Source organism: Bactrocera latifrons, unplaced genomic scaffold (genome assembly GCF_001853355.1).
Source record: "Bactrocera latifrons isolate USDA-ARS-PBARC rearing strain unplaced genomic scaffold, ASM185335v1 scaffold_171, whole genome shotgun sequence".
Taxonomy (NCBI): domain Eukaryota; kingdom Metazoa; phylum Arthropoda; class Insecta; order Diptera; family Tephritidae; genus Bactrocera; species Bactrocera latifrons.
In genome coordinates, this window is record NW_017535197.1 from 195,172 (window position 1) to 215,520 (window position 20,349).

General features: G+C 32.1%; 3 protein-coding genes and 1 long non-coding RNA gene across 7 annotated transcripts; 2 read left to right on the forward strand and 2 right to left on the reverse strand.

Annotated features, from left to right (window-relative positions):
- The first annotated feature begins 12 nt into the window (after positions 1 to 12).
- Positions 13 to 17,626, forward strand: LOC108966919 (acyl-CoA Delta(11) desaturase-like). 4 transcript variants are annotated; one of them, XM_018930072.1, is made up of 5 exons: positions 13 to 98; positions 13,317 to 13,629; positions 15,757 to 16,093; positions 16,158 to 16,343; positions 16,454 to 16,772. In XM_018930072.1, the coding sequence occupies exons 2-5, from the start codon at positions 13,338 to 13,340 to the stop codon at positions 16,770 to 16,772; spliced, it is 1,134 nt and encodes a 377-aa protein (XP_018785617.1). In that variant the 5' UTR covers positions 13 to 98; positions 13,317 to 13,337. The 4 variants fall into 4 exon arrangements, with proteins under 4 accessions (XP_018785617.1, XP_018785615.1, XP_018785616.1 ...); XM_018930070.1 differs by lacking the exon at positions 13 to 98 and adding an exon at positions 6,259 to 6,571; XM_018930071.1 differs by lacking the exon at positions 13 to 98 and adding an exon at positions 12,441 to 12,534.
- LOC108966921 lies at positions 3,046 to 4,222 on the reverse strand. The gene is made up of 2 exons (XR_001993225.1): positions 3,767 to 4,222; positions 3,046 to 3,689 (listed from the first exon to the last, which is right to left on the reverse strand). It is a non-coding gene; the product is annotated as an uncharacterized LOC108966921 (long non-coding RNA).
- Positions 14,004 to 15,672, forward strand: LOC108966920. Its single transcript, XM_018930074.1, has 2 exons — positions 14,004 to 14,477; positions 14,549 to 15,672. Exons 1-2 carry the CDS (start codon positions 14,160 to 14,162, stop codon positions 15,338 to 15,340), a joined length of 1,110 nt encoding a protein of 369 aa, XP_018785619.1. The 5' UTR covers positions 14,004 to 14,159; the 3' UTR covers positions 15,341 to 15,672.
- A 1,000-nt stretch (positions 17,627 to 18,626) lies between the features above and the next one.
- LOC108966895 (probable enoyl-CoA hydratase) lies at positions 18,627 to 20,224 on the reverse strand. Its single transcript, XM_018930035.1, has 3 exons — positions 20,095 to 20,224; positions 19,264 to 20,028; positions 18,627 to 19,144 (listed from the first exon to the last, which is right to left on the reverse strand). Exons 1-3 carry the CDS (start codon positions 20,222 to 20,224, stop codon positions 18,960 to 18,962), a joined length of 1,080 nt encoding a protein of 359 aa, XP_018785580.1. The 3' UTR covers positions 18,627 to 18,959.
- Between the last annotated feature and the right edge of the window lie 125 nt (positions 20,225 to 20,349).

Here is a 20,349-nt window from a genome sequence, read left to right on the forward strand (position 1 = left end):
TTTAATTGAGCATAAGGAAGAAACTATTAATTAAGTATTTTAGTTGAGCATCAAGAAACCAACATAAGGAAGAAACCACATTTGATTTGCTTTTCTAGGTGAGTAAGTTGTATTCTTTTCGGAAGATAGGATGAATTAAGATTTCGCAATTTAAGCTAGCCCAGCTTCAACATTGTTACAAACCTAAATGAATTTCCAAAAATTATTTTAGAGAATGGTGGTGTTACTATTTCCGGTTGCGTCTTCAACTCTTTTTGGGTATGGAGATTTACACTACATCATTTACGCTATTTATCAATAGGAAAGATATACACGTGTACATACATATGTCTTCATCAAGAATGTTAGAATGCATAAATCATGATTGTATTTTCTTTGAATATAAATCGGCAAGCCAGCTCGAAATTCTTAAGTTTACCAGAAACCTGGAAGTTTATATTTACTTGGAAATATGTAAAATCTGTTAAAATTATTATGCTAGATAAAGTAGCGGTAGAAAATATTCCTGAAATAATTTCGAGGAATTGTGTCGAGTTGATAGTACTTGGCCAGATAAAAATTCAGATCCGTGTCGGTTACTTAAACCCGACTGTCGTTATTTCAGTGTTTGGATTGGGACTATTACGTCCTATTGACCGATGATCATATTATATAATATAAAATATCTAACACTTCGCAAGACATTTTAATAGTACATTGTAACGAAATTTAATTTTTTATTATTATTTATGAATTAAAGATATTTTATCACATTGAATTGTAATCAATGATTGCACAAAACCAAAATATTACATACCAAAACTTCATTTCGGTAAATTTACATACATACATAGCCACTATATGCTATAGTGGTCCATTCTCAGCAGATTCGGAGATTATACCGTTGCCATAAATAATAATCCCTGCCAAATTTATCGCAAGGACTAGTTTTTGATCGCTCCAGTTTCGACAAATGAGCAGCTTCTTGAAAAAATCGATATACATATATACAAAACGATAAACAAATATTTATAGCATTGTTTTTACTTTTCCAATATTAATTGAAAATAGTGACACATTATTCTGGTTAAGACATCTAATTCAGATTTAATATTTTAATCAAAAGAAAGCAATATTTTCTCATGAACTTCATATGCCTTAATTTGCGCAAAAATTTTATCAACTTCGATTTATTTATTTTTTAAGTATGTACATGTCTATACTGACATAAAAGTAGAATAGAGATCTTTTCTTTTAAGGACCAATTCTAGTTAAGTGTAAATGACAACTCATGCACGTAGTCCTATTTCATTCTATAGCGATGTGTGTGTACAGTCTATGTATTTATTGAGTTTATTTTGATAATCATATATTTTCAGTTTGCATTATCAACAGTTATGAAATTAATTGACAAAGGCACGCGGCACACGTCTGATGCATGCAGACGCATAATACGTTCACGGCCCAATTAATAGTCATAATATGTATATCAGCAGAACCCATTTATCTCCTCTGTGTACTAAATTAATACTTCATTTTTGGGTTTAATGTATGTACATACATTAATATTTATATATAAAAACTTGTGAACATATACATATGTTGACAGTAGGAATATTTTTACAATACTATAACACCAATATTATTAGTGGTTATACTTATTAGTAATATTGTTGTTGTTGTAGGGACAGAATTAAGCCGAGTTGATAGTGTTTCGTGGTAACAGAAGTAAATAATGAGATTCCCCATATGAGGCTTTTTCGAAGTTATTTGAAAACTAGAATGAACGGTTATATCAAAACTAAGATAAGAACAAGTTAGGACGGCAAAGAAGGAGGAAGGTAATATAACGTTGGTACGAAGTCCGATTTCGTCCATGTTCGAATTAAAATTTTTATTACCTAGTTAAAGAATTTTATAATTTTCCTATTGAGAACGAGCAAATAATTTTCCTTGGAGTTAAAAAAGAACAATTTTTACAATTTAACTTTTACGTTATCATTGATATCGTGAAGATTTTGTCACATCCCATACTCTTTAAATATTTATATGTATGCTATACTGGAAGTATATCTGTACTTTCAACCGCACTATTTGCATAAGTTCAATATTTGTTATCAATTTACAAGCACCTAATGTAATGTAATGTAAAGTATCGACGAAACTACTACAACTATTTTTTATACTCCTAACATGCGAACGGAAAACAATTACTTAAATAGTCTGGAAAAATTTAATTATGAAAACGAAGGAAATCAATTAGTTTTGATATACTATTTAGGGAGTTAAAATTCTCCGCACCAGTCACCAAAGGCTATAATCGCGTAAGCGGTGACTACGCCAATCAAGAAGAAGAAGTCACAAAGTCAAACCTTCTCACATGACATTAAAAATCTTTTCATAAAATTTAGTTACCAATAAGTAAGAGTTTAAAAAAGTCTTGAAAATCTTGGCAATCAGCTATTTATGGCGTGATTTCATTCGAAATTTATATGAACAAAATAATTAAAACGATATTCCCAGTTTGATGAAAAAAAACAACATATACAAGCACAAAAAACAAATATATGTATAAATAAAGAAGTGAATGCTATAATAATCTAATTCGTACACTAATATTGGCGTTGCTTCGACCTTTGTTATCAACAGCTGTTAAAAAAAGGAGACTCAAAAGTATTTTGTTTTTTTCAGCCAAAGTTTTTACTCATAATTCGTATATTTAATGCCCATTTAGTAAAATATTTCAATAGTAAACTTTTCATGTATGTATTTAGTTTCTTAATAAATCTCGGAGAATATATTCTGATTTTTAACTCCAGTCTTGGACCAAATTTTACCATTGATTTTGTAATTATCTGAAACCTATTTATACAATATAAAGATAGGAGCTAAGAGTCAAAGGGATAATAATTACTATCATTCTCTTATCTTATCTAAATTAAATTGTGCTAAGGGTAACATCTTCAACTACGGTAACAATTCAGTCTGAAACCCGAAAATCATAATTGTGGTTATATGGGAGTTTCGATTTAAATAGATGAAATTGTTATTTTTTTCAAACTAATATTAACTAACTAAGGCAGCCTCGCTTTTGAAAAGAAATATGTACATATAATAATAAAGGTCTAGCTTTTGGTAAAATATTAGCCTGATAGTTTACACTCGATTTTATCCACTTTAGGCTCAAAGATACATTGTTATTTGTAAAACGCACTTTCTCATTCATCATTCATCACATATTGGCCGATACTTGTATGCGGTATAAGTAAACCGGAAGTTCGAAGATCTTTATATTGGTATATGCTGCTAAGGGAGCCTTCATATGATTCAACCCATTTTGGCATATAGGGTTCCTATAATCAGCAAAGAGTTCCCTTTAAATTTCAGTTAAATAATTCACATATGATCGTATCTGTACGGTTTTGTGTGTATTCGTTGGTGCTGGAAGGGCACAAATGTGATGTAATTTAAAATTTCACTCAGTAATATATGAAAGGCAATATAATGTGCACTGAATTTGGTTGACATAGTAGGTCGATCAACATGTTTAAGAGTATAAAAAAACTCCTTACTTTTACTTACTTTACAGTAATCATTATAAAATATTGTCCAGTTTCAATATATACTATATGTATACTTATGTATATCTTAAAAGTAAGTATTTAAATGAAGTCCATATATTTTCCCGATACAATCTGCTTTTCGCTCCTCTGAAAATAAATAAAGATTTTTGCATGGGTTTAAAAGAGTTTTGCGGGTTTGTTTACAATTTAGATGCAAAACTGACAATTTTTCTGTTATCTCTTCTCATTTTCCTCAGCGACGTTACATGTCGCAATGTGGTCTGTCATTGCTTTTTACTTTTAGGTTTGCAAATGGTACAGGGTATGTAGTTTTTTATTAAATCTCGGCAAAATACATACGTGAATATATTCATTTGAAGTTATCACTTAAATAGATACATATGGATGTACCTGTAATTATAAATACAATATATGTATAAATGATTGTCAGAACATATGGATTTAGATTAGGAATAAATAAACTGCTCTTTCCGCAACACGTGATCGATTGCTGTCAGTCTTGCGGTTGCTTAGCCTATACTCTTATGGAATTCGAACCAAATTTGTACGCGTATACATATGTGCATACATTCTTGTAATGTCTCCGTGTAGTCGTGTCAATTTCAAATTGAACGCACTTATGATCGATATGAAACAGCAGCAACAACACACAACACTTACAGAAGAAAAGCTGTAAAGCACGAAAGTATAAATATTCAAATTAGGATTATGACATAACATTGAAATACAGAAAAAACTGTTTATTTAAAATATAATTTATACGCCATATATCTATAAGAAATTTGCTAACCCACATAAATTATATTTAAGATCATCCATATTTCGATACTTAACGTAAAAATTTTTCTAAGTTTTTACCCATATTCATCTCCCCCTTAACAAAAATCTCTAAATAATAATCTAACGTCGTATACTAAGATATCGATATAGAAAAAGCAACTCCATAAATTAGTTTATTATTGTCGTACCTTTGAACTGAAAATTAACTTTTAGAGCACGATTGCTTGTTGATAAGTCGAATAAATGTTTTTATCACCAATCAAAAAAAACCAAAAAACAATTTTAATAATAGATTATAATAAATAACCATGAATAATGCACAGTAGGAATTTATATTGTACTCATATAAAACTTTTTACACGTACCGTGGTACAAATTACAATTACAAATTAATTTAAAAATAATGTATTTTATAACCACTTCTTTTTGAAAGCTTACAAAGAAACCGTACTCTAGAATTATAAAAAAAAATGTTCGATTTTTAAGCACATGACTAAAATTTGCAGAATAAAATCTTCAGATATGCATTGTAACATAGTTTTGATATAATGCACGAATTTGAAATTGTTAATGTTGCACAGTAAACTTTAAGAGCTATCGTATTAAAATTGACGGTATTGACTTTAGAAGCTTACAAATTTCTCAGAATTTTAAATATTTGAATTAAGTGTCGTTGACATTATTGAGTATAATATAATATAATATTTTTATAAAATACTTTGTACACTTTTCGATAAATATTTTTTCGCAAGTTAATTGTCTAATCATATCAATATTTAATTTTATTTTTATTATCCCTCGTAACAAGAGTCTAAAATAGTTTGTCTTTTTAATTTAATTCGAATTTCATACTTTTAATCCATACCTCAATGGTACATAAAGCACGAAACAAACACATAATAGACGAGGAACGGCGAACTGTTGTGAAAATGCTTAAAAACAAATCTAAAGCACTGGAAATCTGTTTTTTTTTCTAAAGTTTTGTAATTGTTGTAATCTTCAAATGCACCACATTACCTCTATTGTTCAAGTACGCTTTTTGGACGTATTGTTATTTTTAATCCATAAAAAACTATAGGTTTAATGAATATCTCGTTTTCAATCTAATCTAATCTCGTTTGCTTAAACTTAATCTCTCCTTATGCGATTTGAGTTTCATATATTACTTCTCCATAATGATATTCTGATATGTTTTCTTTGACACCAATTATTAGAAAATGATGAAATAAACATAAATTAAAGCATTTACTTTTATATGATGCAATTATCACCAAAACTCGCGATGACATAAAATTACTACAATTCATATACATACATAAGTATGTACTTACGTGCATAACAAGTGCATGTTGATAATAGAAAAACGATTACTGTAAAATAGGCAAATTATTACAAAATTAATCTTCAGATTTAAGGAATAAAACATGCGATTATTTCGACGCAACGCAGTTTGGTTATCCCCTTTGACCGTGAAATTAGATGATTAGATTCGTATGTGTTTGCATAAAATATCAGTGCGTTTTAGTGCACGATCATCAATAGACTCAGTGGTGATATTTGCAAAATAAACAAGTCTTAAATAATAACTAATACTTGGATTAATACAAATACATTATTTATAAGTTTTTTTTCCCGAATGTGATAAGGGATAGAACATCTGTATGTGTTTTTGAGAATTGCTGGGAACGCCGTAACTAAGTACATATTATAGACCAAAATCGCATGTTGCGAAGGTATGAATATACCTACATACATACATATGAGTAAATACACATCGAAATTAAATTGTTTTTGTATTTTGCTGATTTTCTCAGTACTTTTCATGCTGTGAGATTGTGTGCAGAAAGCCCCTCAAGCTAACGAGAACACGCGTCGACAGATCTATTAAACGATTGCAAGCCCTAACGCTCTCTAAAGGCGCATACCTCGCTTGGACAAGAACAGTTCGACTAGAAGTCGCGAATAGTACGGACGCCTGGTAGTGATATAGCAGTCGTGGTATTAAAAGTTGCGGAATTGCACTCATACAACGCGAGTGTTTTTCTATGTTACAACAATAGAAAGTGTAAAATTTACAATAAACGTACCTATAAATATATATAAACGTCAATTTGTGGATAAATCGCAGTTATTGTTTATACATATTTCCAAAGCGTATTGAGCGTCGAAAAGAAGTATATAAAAAAAAAAAACTTGTAATAAATTTTCTTTCCTGGAATCTAAAAAAGGTTAGTTTTTAGTTATGGAAATGCAATCATTTAAAACTACTGACGTACTGCCTCGATGACAATATAGCTCCTAGTAGGTTTAAAATTCTTCAAACTCTGCTCATATTTGGTGGACCAACGAGTGACTTTTAGCAATTTTTTCTTTTGAAATTAATAAATTTTTTTTATTTCTTGTAATTTATTTAGGTATACGCTTCATTGGTTAATTTTTGGTTTTAGCATTTTACTGTAATACCTTGTCGTTATTATATAAGTACAACAATAATTCTTTCTGTGCATAAGTAAAACTCCAATTCTCAACAACCAGTTTTGCCAGCAGCATCATGACAAAATTCAAGTTTCTCCGTTTCTCGGTTGTCATTAGCACGCAGACATAAAATTTCAAGGTGTCTTAAATTATTTAAATAAGCATATACATAAATGCATACATATTTGTTTGCACACACTTATGTACGTTCTTATGCTGGCTAAGCCTTGCTAAATACTTTTTTCAACCTTAAATGCTATTGTCTTTTGACGATCTTTGAAAATTTTATACATTGCACATGCTGCAACTACTGTTTTATAGTAAAAAATTATTTAATGATTTTATTTTATTTATCTGAATTTTATTTTGTATATTATAAATTGATAAAATATTTATAAACATACTGTATTATATTAGCGAAATGTTGATAACTAAAATTAAATTCGTTTCAAATTAAATTTTAGCTACTAAAACTATATTTTCTATATTAGTCATTTCAGGGTGTTGTCCATCGTCGCGTTCAAATTTACGACTTATTTTTAACATAGCAAATACAGATGCAATTTCCATTTTTTTTTTTTTAATTTCATCAATTAATTAATTTTGGATAATATACACAAAACAATATTGTTTTTAATCCTTTTACCTTGAAGAGCCCTTGAATGCATCGCTTCGAGCTTCAGAAACTTGAAAACAAATATTTGTTTACCTAATGCTTGTAATCCTAGTTATGCATAGCTACAATGCAACAAAGTTGTTTTCAATCATTTTAAAGCTTGACAAAATAACAGTGATTTAAAAATATTGATTATTTGACTATGGTTTTCAAATTAAAGCTAAAAAATGTTTGGGAAATCAGTGAAAATTTACAGATTTTCAAAATAAATAAAATTCAAGTGCATTCCCTTTCTGTTAAATGGCCAGAAAAATTATTAAAATATGCATTTGTAACACAACTTTAAGCTCTTAAATGAATTATGCATTGACAACTACAAAGTATGGCGTTCATTTCCCTTATTCTTAAAGTATTAAATGGGCGCATGCCTGGGTGAAAAAAATTTGCATTGCTTAGCGCACACGGAAATGGAACACCCATTTAAAATATACAGTTCATTGATACCTGATCCCTTGATGACGGGGTGCGTCTTTGTATTACTTTATAATTTCCATATGTAAGCCCTATTTACACGTGTATATTATATATTTAAATGACTAAGGTATAAAAACTAATCTAATTCCAATTTCACTTCAAATCGGAAACTGATTACTTCAAGTCGGAGGTACTGCGTATGATTGTAGTTTACGCAAATTGTTTCAACAAAAACTTTAAAGCCGGCGATCAAAGGTTAATCACATATTTTTATAACTTATGAGTGAATAAAGAAAATAAAACATACATATGTGTACATACATTTTTTTATATATACATATGTAGTTGTCAAATACCATATATATTCATTTACACACTTACTATGGATGTGTGCATATACAATTGCGGATAAAAAAATAAGAACAGTACCTGTTAAAAACAAAACGCTTGAAAAAAGTTGTATTCCCCAAGTTCTCTTTAGTAGTATTCAGGTTGGGAAAACGATATTAAAACCTCAATTTTATTGTGAATAAATCAATTTCGTGCATGAGCCGATGAAAGTCTGGACTCCTCGTCCTGTTAAAACTTCCACTTTAGCGGCATCTTCTATTCTGCAAAAGGCAGCATAATTTCATTTAATATGCAGGCGTAAATAAATCGGGGTTCTTTTATTCAATACAGAGAATCCAAACCATATCAAGAAAAGCATCCCCATAGCATGTTTGTCTCCCATCTACTTAAAAGCTTTTGCAGTACATTTGGGGAAAAACTAAACTAAACTCACCATGTTTTCGTCTGTCTATAGTACGTTACGCAATTTTTTACCTTTATTGGGTCGACATGAGTTTTAGCGAACTTGAAATTACATCGGAAATGTTTTCTGCCGCTACAACAACAACAACTGTTCTTCCATAGATTTATTAATCAACCAGATGTCTCCTAACTGCTCCAGCACAAATTTGAAATCCAGTATCCATCCTAATTGCGGCAGCTGATTTAAACCTCCCACATACCTACCGCTTTCGAGTGTGAAATTACAAAAACAAATAAATTTGGCCGTAATTTACACAAAACCGTTTTTTCTTCTGTCCATATTTTATTGTCCACCTTCATATTGGCAGTATCCGGGGAATACCCAAAACCAATTTAGCTGCGGAGTTGCCATCTTTGTGAGCATGAGATGCCACCCAATCCTCTAACCAAATAGTTAACAATAAAGAGGCCAACCAATTTTCAATCGTTCATATTTATTGTCCGACACTCTACATAACAATATTTTACTTAGTATGATTTACTTTTTTATTCGGTCACAAGCTGTGGACTTTAAACACCAGTAGACAAGTTATATGTATGTATATAGTTAGATATATAAATATATAAGAAATATTGTAATATTTCGATTTCACAATACAAGTACTTCATTAATTTATAGATATAGATGCATTAACTATGCATTTTTAGTCATGACGTGGAGAAGAAATGTTTTTTTTCACAATCCACAAAAATGGAAACCCTACAATCTGCGCCAACTATCGTGGGATAAGCCTCAACATCACATATGAGGTTTTACGGGTATCAGGTGTATTGTGAGAAAAAATTAAAGCCCACCGTCAACAAACTAACTGGACCTTGTCAGTATGGCTTTAGGCCTGGCTAATAAAAGAGATTCGACACACACCACCTCTTCGTCGATTTCAAAGCTGTTTTTGTCAGCGCGAAAATGAGCTGCCTTTATGCCGCTATGTCTGAATTTGAAAAAGTTATACGGCTGTGTAAACTGACGTTGAGTCTGAGCCGTTGGATGCCAAACGAGGTTTCAGACAAGGCGTGTCCCTTTCGTGCGACGGAGATGGACCTGGCTTCGCTTGGAATCTCCAATTGGCACCAAGCAGCAAAAAGGCAGAACGACTGGCGTGCTGTTGTAAATTCGGCTATAACCACGTAAGCGGTGTCTACGGCAATAAAGAAGAAAAAGGTATACATACGTATGTTGTAGATATACATACACATGTACCATTTATTTAATATATTCTCAGAAAGGTGCTTCCTGGAATTTAGTAGTCTGCGAGGAAATATGAGGGCAATAGGTCGAAATATAAATGGCGGCTCATTTTATTTAATGTTTGTATTTTATTGTTAAAATAGTCATTAAAATATAATAACAACCTGAAAATTTTATGAAAGAAATCTGGACCTTAGCTAAACTCATAAATACATTTTATGATCTACCACAATTAAACAACAGTAATTTTAACGTTGCATCTAATCCACGAGGATGTCCCCAAACGTCTAATGTCAACAATCGCTTTATTTCAATTTAAGCCGTGACTAAATAATTTTACTTTACCAATACTAACAAATAAACATTTAACTTTGAAAAAATAATATTTTAACATATGAATGCGCAGTTACTGAATTTTGAGTCGCGTTGCATTTGATGCACAACCTCCTAACTGTGTATAACTTTGAAAATATATAATTCGACGGGCCGATATTTTTACACAGCGATTTCCCACAAAATGCCAGTTGCTATGGTTTTTGTTCTAGGGGCAGAATTCTGCCGAGCTGACAGTCCTTAGCCGGAAAAAAATTACGGTCCGGTTACGTAGACCCAACTCTCGTGGGAACGAACAAGTAACCAGTTGACATATAAAAACTTTTACATACATCTACATATATTTATGTGCATATACATATGTGCATATAGTATTAAACATTTCTGTGATTCATTGAAGTATTGCAGTTTTTGAACTAAACGGGTCTTAGCCTAATCTTATTGTTGTTTTATTGTATGGTACACACATGCATGTATGTACATATATTAAGGAATCGGGTGGATAATAGCAAAAGACCTGTTGCTTTACCAGTTACACTTGCTGTAGGGATTGACAAGCGAAGGGAACTCTGAATTTATAATAAATATTCTTTTCTAATCTTATAGAGGTTTAATAAAAAACTAACAATTAGATTAATTTCCCTTCATTTCTCACAAAGTTGGCATAGCAGTATCAGCTCAATGCAATTTTTATTATTTTATGTCGCAATTCCTAATTATTTAATAATAGCGGTGCAAACTAGTTCATTACCAAGGTAATGCAGATAAAAGCTCTCTCTTGTATCAATTGAGATACGATGTCTATAAGGAGAGCAAACTAAACTATTTCTTGTGTCAACCAACTGCATTCAGTTTGAGTAATTTCAATGCAAACTAGAGCAATTGCTGCATGATAAAGATTATGTAGTTCATTTTGTGGATCTCCGCCAATCTTTTCTCTGCACAACGGTTTTTATATACATTTCTATGTACATACATACTTATATGTATGCAGCTACCTTTTTTAAACATAAGCATCCATACCACGTGTATGTTTTTGCACACACTTTAGCATGTTGTGATATCATAGACTTTTTCCTGTAAAAGTACTCCCCAGCATGAGCTCTCACGGCACAATCGCGTGATTTTTACGCACACAAACTCGATTCGCCGGTTGGCTGGCGCTATTTTGAGAGTTGGCTTGGGGTTACTTACATCTACAGAATAAATACTCATTTGATGGAAAGAATTTTGGGTAAAATCATTTGATGGAAATAATTGTGGAATCGCTTAACGCTAGAATTTCAATAGACAAATTCTATATTCGATATTTAAACATTTATGGTAATTGTCAATTTAGTTGTCGAAGACGTCATAATACTGAAGAAGATTTAAAAATTCCATTACCTGCCACTGGCATGCCAAATTGAACGACTTGTGCGAATTCTCTACGAAATGGAATAGAGTATTCACTCTCAAAGAGCAAGTCCGAATTTTATGAGTGTATTCCCCTAATTGTTTGCCGGCTGTTACTGTATATGTATAGATATGGTATATATTTCTAAAAACATGGAAATATAAATGCTCTCAGCTTATATGTACTCGTACATATGTATGTGTGTGCATAAATTTAACGCCTAATACTAATAAATTATAATATTTATACTTGCATGACGGCATAATGCTTAATTTTTCAATAGCCACATACAGATGTACATATACATATTGTTGGTTCACCGTTTACATATTTTTAATTATAATACAAATACAAATTTATAATATTTATTAACAATGCATAAAATGTGCAATAAAAAAGTTAATAGTAATTTATTACTATGTTTGCATATACATTTGTATTATGTATTTTGTACGTGTCAAGGTTCTATACTTATTTTTTAAATTTGAATGTATATAGTCGCATTATAAACACACTAATTTATTAAACCTTCACATTCATTTCGCATATAAAGGTAAAAGGCCTTGACCTTAAGATGAGGTATATGACCATGTATAAACACAGCAACATTTTGCTTCCCCTTATTCATTTGGAGAAAATGAAAATGTTTGCATTCGGCTACATAAAAAAAATGTTGATGATTCTCTCAGGAGTCTACCACCCACCTGCAGACATTCTTTTAAGGCTTTTGTTTGATGTGGAAGAGCGCGCAAAATGTGTCCATACTCTCACGAATTATTTGAAATACATGTCGGTCTAGCTAAACAGTCGTTGAGTTCATTTTAAGCGTACCACACGAGAGACGTAACATATAAAATCGTGAGGGATAAGTAAAAAAAAAGAAATTTATTATTAGGTTGGTAAATTTTACTATTAGTGAAAATTTCTAACATATCTTTGGACAAATTAAATGTTTCTGTTTCATAAAAATCAAATTTATTGTACATATGAACTTAAATAAAAATTTAAATTTGTAAATAAATGTACCTTTTTATCCAATTTCATAGATATAAAGGTATGTAGGTAACGAGTGGAATATATCAAAGTGTACTGAAATAAAATACGCATTTATGTTTTAATTCGGCTTCAACTAGTGTTTATATTGGTATACAATTAGCTTATTGCAATGTACAATGAGAAGTGCTCATATAAAATAAAAACCCTTAAGCCACAGGGTTCAACACCTTGCATGCTTATTTTACATGCTACATACCATACTTAAATCTATTAAAATTGTTAATCTCTTCTTAATTAAAATGTTAGTGATGTGTGCTATGTGGAAATTGGTGATTTCCAATGGTGTATCCTTCCCCATGCACCATCATGCGTCTGATTTTCTCTAGACACTTCGATGACATTACGTTTTTGTGCCTATTTACATACATATGTACATGTACATATGGAAATATGTGAAGTGAAATAATTTTTTAAGTAATAAAAAGAATTATGTATGTATATTGAAATGTTTGCTTATGGTTCGATGCGCATGGGATTCTTTAAAGAGTTTGAATAAATGATCACATCTACATGTAGTTATGTATGTGTGCATATGGATACTAAAATTTTGCAAGTTTGCGATTCTTTGCTCTCTTAAAATAGATTATGTTATAATTTCAATTACTTTGATCTCAATTTCAGTAAAACTAATAATAAAGAAACATGCCACCAAATGCCACAGCAAATACACAATCGATAACCAACTCTTTGGTTAACGGAGATGGTGATGATGCGAAATCACTGACTGATAACTCCACAGGTGTACTCTTCGAACAGGATGCAGAAACCTATGATGGTGGCCTTGTGAAGGACATTGAAAAATTTAAAAAAGCCGAAAAACGAAGACTCAAGCTTGTTTGGAGAAATATAATCGTATTCGTCTACGTACATCTAGCTGCTGTATATGGTCTATGGCTAATGATGACATCGGCCAAATGGCAAACTATAACTTGCGGTGAGTAAATATGTATATTTAACTTACATATTATAAAATATTTTTAGTAAATACTGTTTACTAATGATACTAATAATAATATATGGTATGACTGCAATCTAAACAACTAACATAAATGAAGAAATTCGCCAAAATTCTCATTCTATTGAGTGTATCATTATTAAAAAGAAGTGAATTTATTGTATTTTTAGTTACAATATATTGCGATTAAGGTTTTAGTATTCTTATATAGCCCAAAACCACTTGAGAAACGAACTCAAATGGAATTTAATCCCATCGAAGTTTGAATAGTAATTTCAATCAAACATTGAAATAATTATATAAAAAATTTTATTTAGCAATTAATTTTTTTTAACTAGTTTGTTCCCCAAAAAAATATATTTGCGCAGTTGCAAAATTTTTTGTTTTTCTTTTTAGTAGTATTAACTAAATTTTTGTGTAATATTTTGATTGGTGAGATTTATAAACGAATTAGCATTTTCAACCGCAAATAAATATAAAAAGTAATACAAAAATATTACCTGCGTATTATGGATCATTTCAATGTACCGAGGAAAGTGAATCGACATGTTTTGAAGGCATTGGGAGCTCTGAGTGGTGGCAATCGCGATCAAGTCGTTGTCACATCACAAATAATTGACCAAGTCAAGCATCAAATGCGAAACTTGGTACCGGTACCCAATCTCGGTAGGGTTGTGGAAAAGTCATTACAAAATTTAAGCGAAATTGGCTTGATTGATCGGCATGGGATGTATAGATATGCGCTTGGGCGATGCGCCGCCGTCATGCCTGGTCCCAGCCCTCAGCCGAATTCAAGAACTCCTGACCGTCGTGTGTTTCGAGGCAATGTAAGCACACTTTTCAATTTTAAGATTTTATACATTGCACAATGTACGATTATTTCATTGCTTCCACTTAGAATCCACGACATTGCAGTCGAAGCAAATTAGATCCTAATAAGAAACGTGCTCGGGGTTGCAGTGACGAGGAATCCATCTCAGGCGATGAATTTGATCGCGCGCGGAAACGCATGCGTACAAATAATAAGCAAGTGCGTCACTGTGGTCGGTGGGCATATCTTCCTCGCGTGCGACAGCATAGCCAACGTAGTCAACTTAACCAGCAAGCTCTTTTCAAATTCAATGCACCCCATATTTCTCAAGATTTTTACTCGTTGGATTATCCACTTACGCAATTGCAAGAATTTCATTCCTCCAGAGAATACCGAAACCCTTTGGAAGTTGTTAGTAATGACATAATTAATAATACAGCATTGGATTTTACCCTAGCCAATGTGACACCCACACCATCTCTGGAAATAACTGAAATCAATGATGATATAAAAAAAATTGTAGATGTACGAAAAATAGTCGAAACGCCACCATTACAACAACCAAATGAAGAAAACAAGTCGAATGCAGAATATGTAGTGGAGGAATATGAGGAGAAAGAAGAGGGCGTACAAACTGAGCATTTCTCGTCGACAGTAATACGAGGCTATCAAAGCGAATTATGTGGAGATCGTGAAGCAGCCATCGGGAATGGTAACGCGACTACGCAAATACAAAATGTACGAAAAAACACAACAAATCAGAATCAAATTTCAAAATCGTTCGCCTCAAGACGTTTACTGAACACATCCAGTGCTTACGCTTCAGAACATTCTTCTAAAACCATAATGCCGGATTACACTAAATCTTATATAAAGTAAACATATCTGCAATGTGTCATAATATTTGTATGTATTTTTTAATGTTACTCTTATGTTATTTGAATATTTATGACAAATTTGTGAGTATAAGTCTTCATTTTAAGAAAATTCTAATTAAACAAATTGCATAATAACAACACAATACTACAATGTTATCATTACAAATTATGAGATTATCATTACTCTCCTAAGGAGCTTTATTGTAACCGAATGATGTTAATTTGGTGCGAATCCTTTAAAAGTTCAAGATATAACGATATTAATTGATTCCTAAGATATATGTATAAATAGTATTATCGTTTTCACCAGTCCGAATGATTTGCATTTTTAACATTTATATTTTTTCGTAGCTATGTAAGCTAGCAAAATTACATTTCTAATTACATTATATATTTTTATACAAATTCATTTTGCAGCCATCTTGTTATATGTTATCTCCGGGCTGGGTATTACCGCGGGTGCACATCGCCTTTGGGCTCATCGCTCCTATAAAGCGAAATGGCCACTGCGCGTTATTCTAATGATTTTCAACACGATCGCCTTCCAGGATGCTGCCTACCATTGGGCACGTGACCATCGTGTGCATCACAAATATTCGGAAACGGATGCTGACCCACATAATGCCACTCGCGGTTTCTTTTTCTCACACATCGGCTGGCTATTGTGCAAGAAACACCCTCAAGTCAAAGCCAAAGGTAAAGGAATGGACTTGTCCGATCTACGCGCCGATTCGGTTTTGATGTTCCAAAAAAAGTAAAGATCACGATTACATTTTATTGTTTTCACTATTTCAATCGATATAATTTATTTTATCTAGATATTATATGATTTTGATGCCACTTCTATGTTTTTTGATACCAACTCTGATTCCGATGTATGCTTGGAATGAAAAATTCTTAAATTCATGGTTTGTCGTTGCTATGTTCCGTTGGTGTTTCACCTTAAATGTAACTTGGTTGGTTAATAGCGCAGCCCACAAATTTGGTGGTAAACCCTATGACAGGTATAAACATGCATAATATTATAAAGAGAAATTCTTTCCCTCAATCTTAACATTTTGTTTTATTAATTTGTGATATTAACTATTATTTATTAAACTCTCTTTATACATAGATTTATCAATCCATCCGAAAATAAATCAGTAGCTCTTTTCGCATTCGGTGAAGGCTGGCACAACTATCATCATGTATTCCCCTGGGATTACAAGACCGCTGAACTTGGTGATTATTCGCTGAATTTAACCACGGCTTTCATTGACTTCTTCGCCAAAATCGGTTGGGCATACGATCTAAAGCAGGTGTCTCATGACATTATCGAAAAGCGTGTTAAACGTACGGGCGATGGTACACACGCCACTTGGGGTTGGGGCGATAAGGATCAATCCAAAGAAGAAATGGCGGATGCGTTAATTACACACAAAAAAGCTGAATAAAATATATACGGTACGTCCAGCAACGAGCGGCAGATCAAAGTGAGCGTGTGTGTATGTGAGAAGATATTTAGTGTGGGTGAAATATCAGCGAAACTAATAGGGAGTGGCTGCTGGAGTAGTCATCTCTTAGGTAATAGTAATACAAAACCTGTATATGAATAATGTAGTGTTGTGTGTGGAGTTTTCAAACAATATCGTACAAACAATATGACATGCCGTCAAAGAGCTTAACAAGATACGTTTTGGTTTTTGCAATGTAAACTAATAAATTATAAACTAGCAGATAAATTTCTTTTATACATACAAAGATATGTATGAGCACTTGAAAATTGTATTAATTATTTTTTTCCATAACGTGTCTTGAAAGGTAATAATTATACCGAGGGTCTCATGTTCCCAGAATTGTATGCTAGCACATAAGTATGTAAAATAAGTAAGGCAATCGCCTCCAGAAATAGCGTACCTATATGCTTAACGAATATCTGATGCAGTCGTACCCACTAGTGATACCATATAATTAGAAAATAGAAGCGAATTAATTTAGAATCAAAATAAAAATCGCCAGTTTATTACTAAGTTCAAATTCTGTATTGCATAAATGAATATGAAATGTTTATAAAACTTTTAAATGCAACAGGTGAATTAATGATAGTTAAAGCGCTAAACACCACACAGCACACGCTATTTAAAAACTACCAAAACATGGGGTTATTAGTATTCATAAATAAAAACAGAAAATATTATACAAAATATGTTATTTCTAAAAAATATTAATATAAAATATTACATATAAATTGTTGAGTAATACTAAAAAAAAAAATACAAACGACTATTTTTTAGCATTCTTAAAGTGATTCCATTATTTTTATTTACATACATATATGATGGCCAATGTGAACCAAACATAATTACAAAAAGGAAATATATTCTTATTTTTATTAAATGGTTGGTAAATGGTATTTACTTGAAAATTTGTTATCATGCGTATAGTGTTTAGATAAATTTGAAAAAAATCAATTGTAAGTATTAAATTATTTTGAATGGATATTCGAAACTTCTATTGTTAGACATATAGGGGCTAAGCCAAGTTTTCGCTAAAATGTATCTATTTTAGGCACAAAACTACACTGTTGTGAGTAAAACACGCTCTCTTATTTTCATTGAGATAACTCACACAGTGGCCGCTAATTCGTAGTTCTTTATATTAGATATATGGAGGCCAAGGAAAACATTTACCCGTTACAACTAATTTTAAACATTCAGACATACTGTTATCAGGAAAGTATTTCAATTATTTATTGCACACATTGACCGATACTTTCGGTAAAAAGTCACTGGCGTCCTCATATTTGAGACCTAGGGGCTTGAACTGTTTTGGCTCAACTTTAAGGGCATTATTAGTGCAAAGATTCATTCCGTTATACTTACAGATTTGAGTTCTATATCTTAATTTACCAAACTTCTTATGGTATCGAGGAATTTGGATGCTAGTTTTCATCAAGATATTTTAATCTTTACTCAAGTTGGAGCCTGCACGGACGGACGGATAGACAGACATGTGAACAAAACTATTATACTCTGAAGCAACAAGTTGCAAGAGTTTAAAAAAGTTGTGCATTCAAGAACTTGATATTGATCATCCAAGTTCTCTTATATACAGACAGGCAGACGAAAATATATCTATTGAAATATGTTTGCGATATCAATGAAAACTTTCAATAATAACAGAAAAACGCAAAAGAACGGCAGTAGTTACCCTTACAACAACAACTACGTAGTAGTTCTTTGAATTGGTTAACTCAATCCGTTAAAAAATCCTAAAAAGATGTAAAGATGTAAAGAAAGAAAACAAAGTAGGTGTGACACTTTTCAGTTTTATTAGTTTGTTTCATAAGTTACACATTACATATTTTATATATTAAAGCAAATTCAAGATATACAAACAATCTTAAAAAAACGAAAGCTGTGTGTAACAACTAAACATATATGTTTGTGTTTTGATTCCGGTGCATGTACAACTTTGACTATGATTCGCAAACGTTCTGATTTAGATTTAGCGTTTTTAAAGATGTTATATGTATATTGAAATTTTAATAGAATACTCATCGTAACATATAAATTAATTTTAAATTCTGATAGTTGTAAACTTATACTCAGAACAAATCAGTTTCCATCATATGTATGGTGCTATTTTTTTCGCCCTTCTGTCTGCTTAGATTCTTTCTCTTTTTTCTCTGCTTCCAAACGTACAGCTTCAGCTGTTTGTTTTTCAAGCTCTTTTTGTTCAGCTGCAGCAGCAACGTTTTTATCATCCCAATCGGCCATTGACTTCTCTCGTTTTAACCACGAATGTGTTGTATCGGATTTGAACGCTTAAACAAAAATTAATTTTTAATGTGGCAATTTGTTTTCAATTATTAAGTTTTTAACTTTCAATTTTTAATTTATTATTGCCATGTGCATTTACAATTATTTGCATATATTAACTTACTTTGTATAAACCATTTGATGCCTTGCTGCATTTCTTCAATTATTTCTTTTGATGTGTACATGACTTCGTTTTGAACGGCCTGGTTAAAGTTTGCTGCATCAAACACGGCTGAATATAATGAGCTTCTATCGTGATTAAGTGCTCTCTGTGGGAATTTCGCAAGTGTTTGCGCCAATTCCACAGATTTAATTAATGATTGGCCAGGGGGTACGACGCGATTAACAACGCCCATAGAAAGCGCTTCTTCAGCACAAACTTGTCTTCCAGTCAGTATTAAATCCAATGCTCTCGAAAATCCGATCAATGCCGGTAATCGTGCTGTACCACCATCGATAACGGGAACCCCAAAACGCCGATTGAAGAAACCCAGCACAGCTGTTTCCTCCATTACTCGGAGATCACACATTAATGCAAGTTCCAAACCATTAGCAATACAATAACCGCTAATACCACATACAACCGGCTTTTGTATTTGTCGCCGTGTTGGTCCCACTGACCCTTCATGCGCCATAAGTATGTCAATACTAACCTGGTCTCCACCATCTTTTCCAAGTTCTAGAATATCATAACCGGCACAAAATGATCCCCCAATACCATATAAAACCGCAACAGGAGATGAATCATCGGCCTCAAATGCATTGAATGCTTCGCAAAGTTGTGTGGCAGTGGCTACATTAATGGCATTTCTCACCTGTGGTCTATTTATGCCTATTAATGTGACATTTTTATCTTTATCTACTATTATATTCTTTTCAATTGGAACATCTACAATGTAAAAGAATAATAGTATTCCTTCTAAACTTATGTCATTCAGAACACGATTCGACTTACCTTTATCAGCTTTTTGCAGGCAGTTCGTAATACATATACTTCTAGAACCTATGTTTTCAAAGTCCGTTGAGAACTTGGTGGCGATACTTTTTTTGTTTATAAACTGTGAAATTCGTCGTAGCAAAATCATTATATCTGGCTATGTGGTATTAAGTTTTTTAGCTTGATGTTCAATAAATGACTGTAAGCTATAGTCGATAACTATAGAGATAGTAATGTTTATTTCGATACCCCTAGAAATCCCTTTTGATTTAT

Coding starts and splice junctions, on each gene's coding strand:
- LOC108966919 (XM_018930072.1), top strand. CDS start 13,338: ATGCCACCAAATGCCACAGCAAATACACAATCGATAACCAACTCTTTG. Junction 16,094..16,157: donor GTTTTGATGTTCCAAAAAAA/GTAAAGATCACG, acceptor TATTTTATCTAG/ATATTATATGATTTTGATGC. Junction 16,344..16,453: donor GGTGGTAAACCCTATGACAG/GTATAAACATGC, acceptor CTTTATACATAG/ATTTATCAATCCATCCGAAA.
- LOC108966895 (XM_018930035.1), bottom strand. CDS start 20,224: ATGATTTTGCTACGACGAATTTCACAGTTTATAAACAAAAAAAGTATC. Junction 20,029..20,094: donor CCTGCAAAAAGCTGATAAAG/GTAAGTCGAATC, acceptor TTTACATTGTAG/ATGTTCCAATTGAAAAGAAT. Junction 19,145..19,263: donor CATCAAATGGTTTATACAAA/GTAAGTTAATAT, acceptor TTTTTGTTTAAG/CGTTCAAATCCGATACAACA.
- LOC108966920 (XM_018930074.1), top strand. CDS start 14,160: ATGGATCATTTCAATGTACCGAGGAAAGTGAATCGACATGTTTTGAAG. Junction 14,478..14,548: donor GTCGTGTGTTTCGAGGCAAT/GTAAGCACACTT, acceptor GCTTCCACTTAG/AATCCACGACATTGCAGTCG.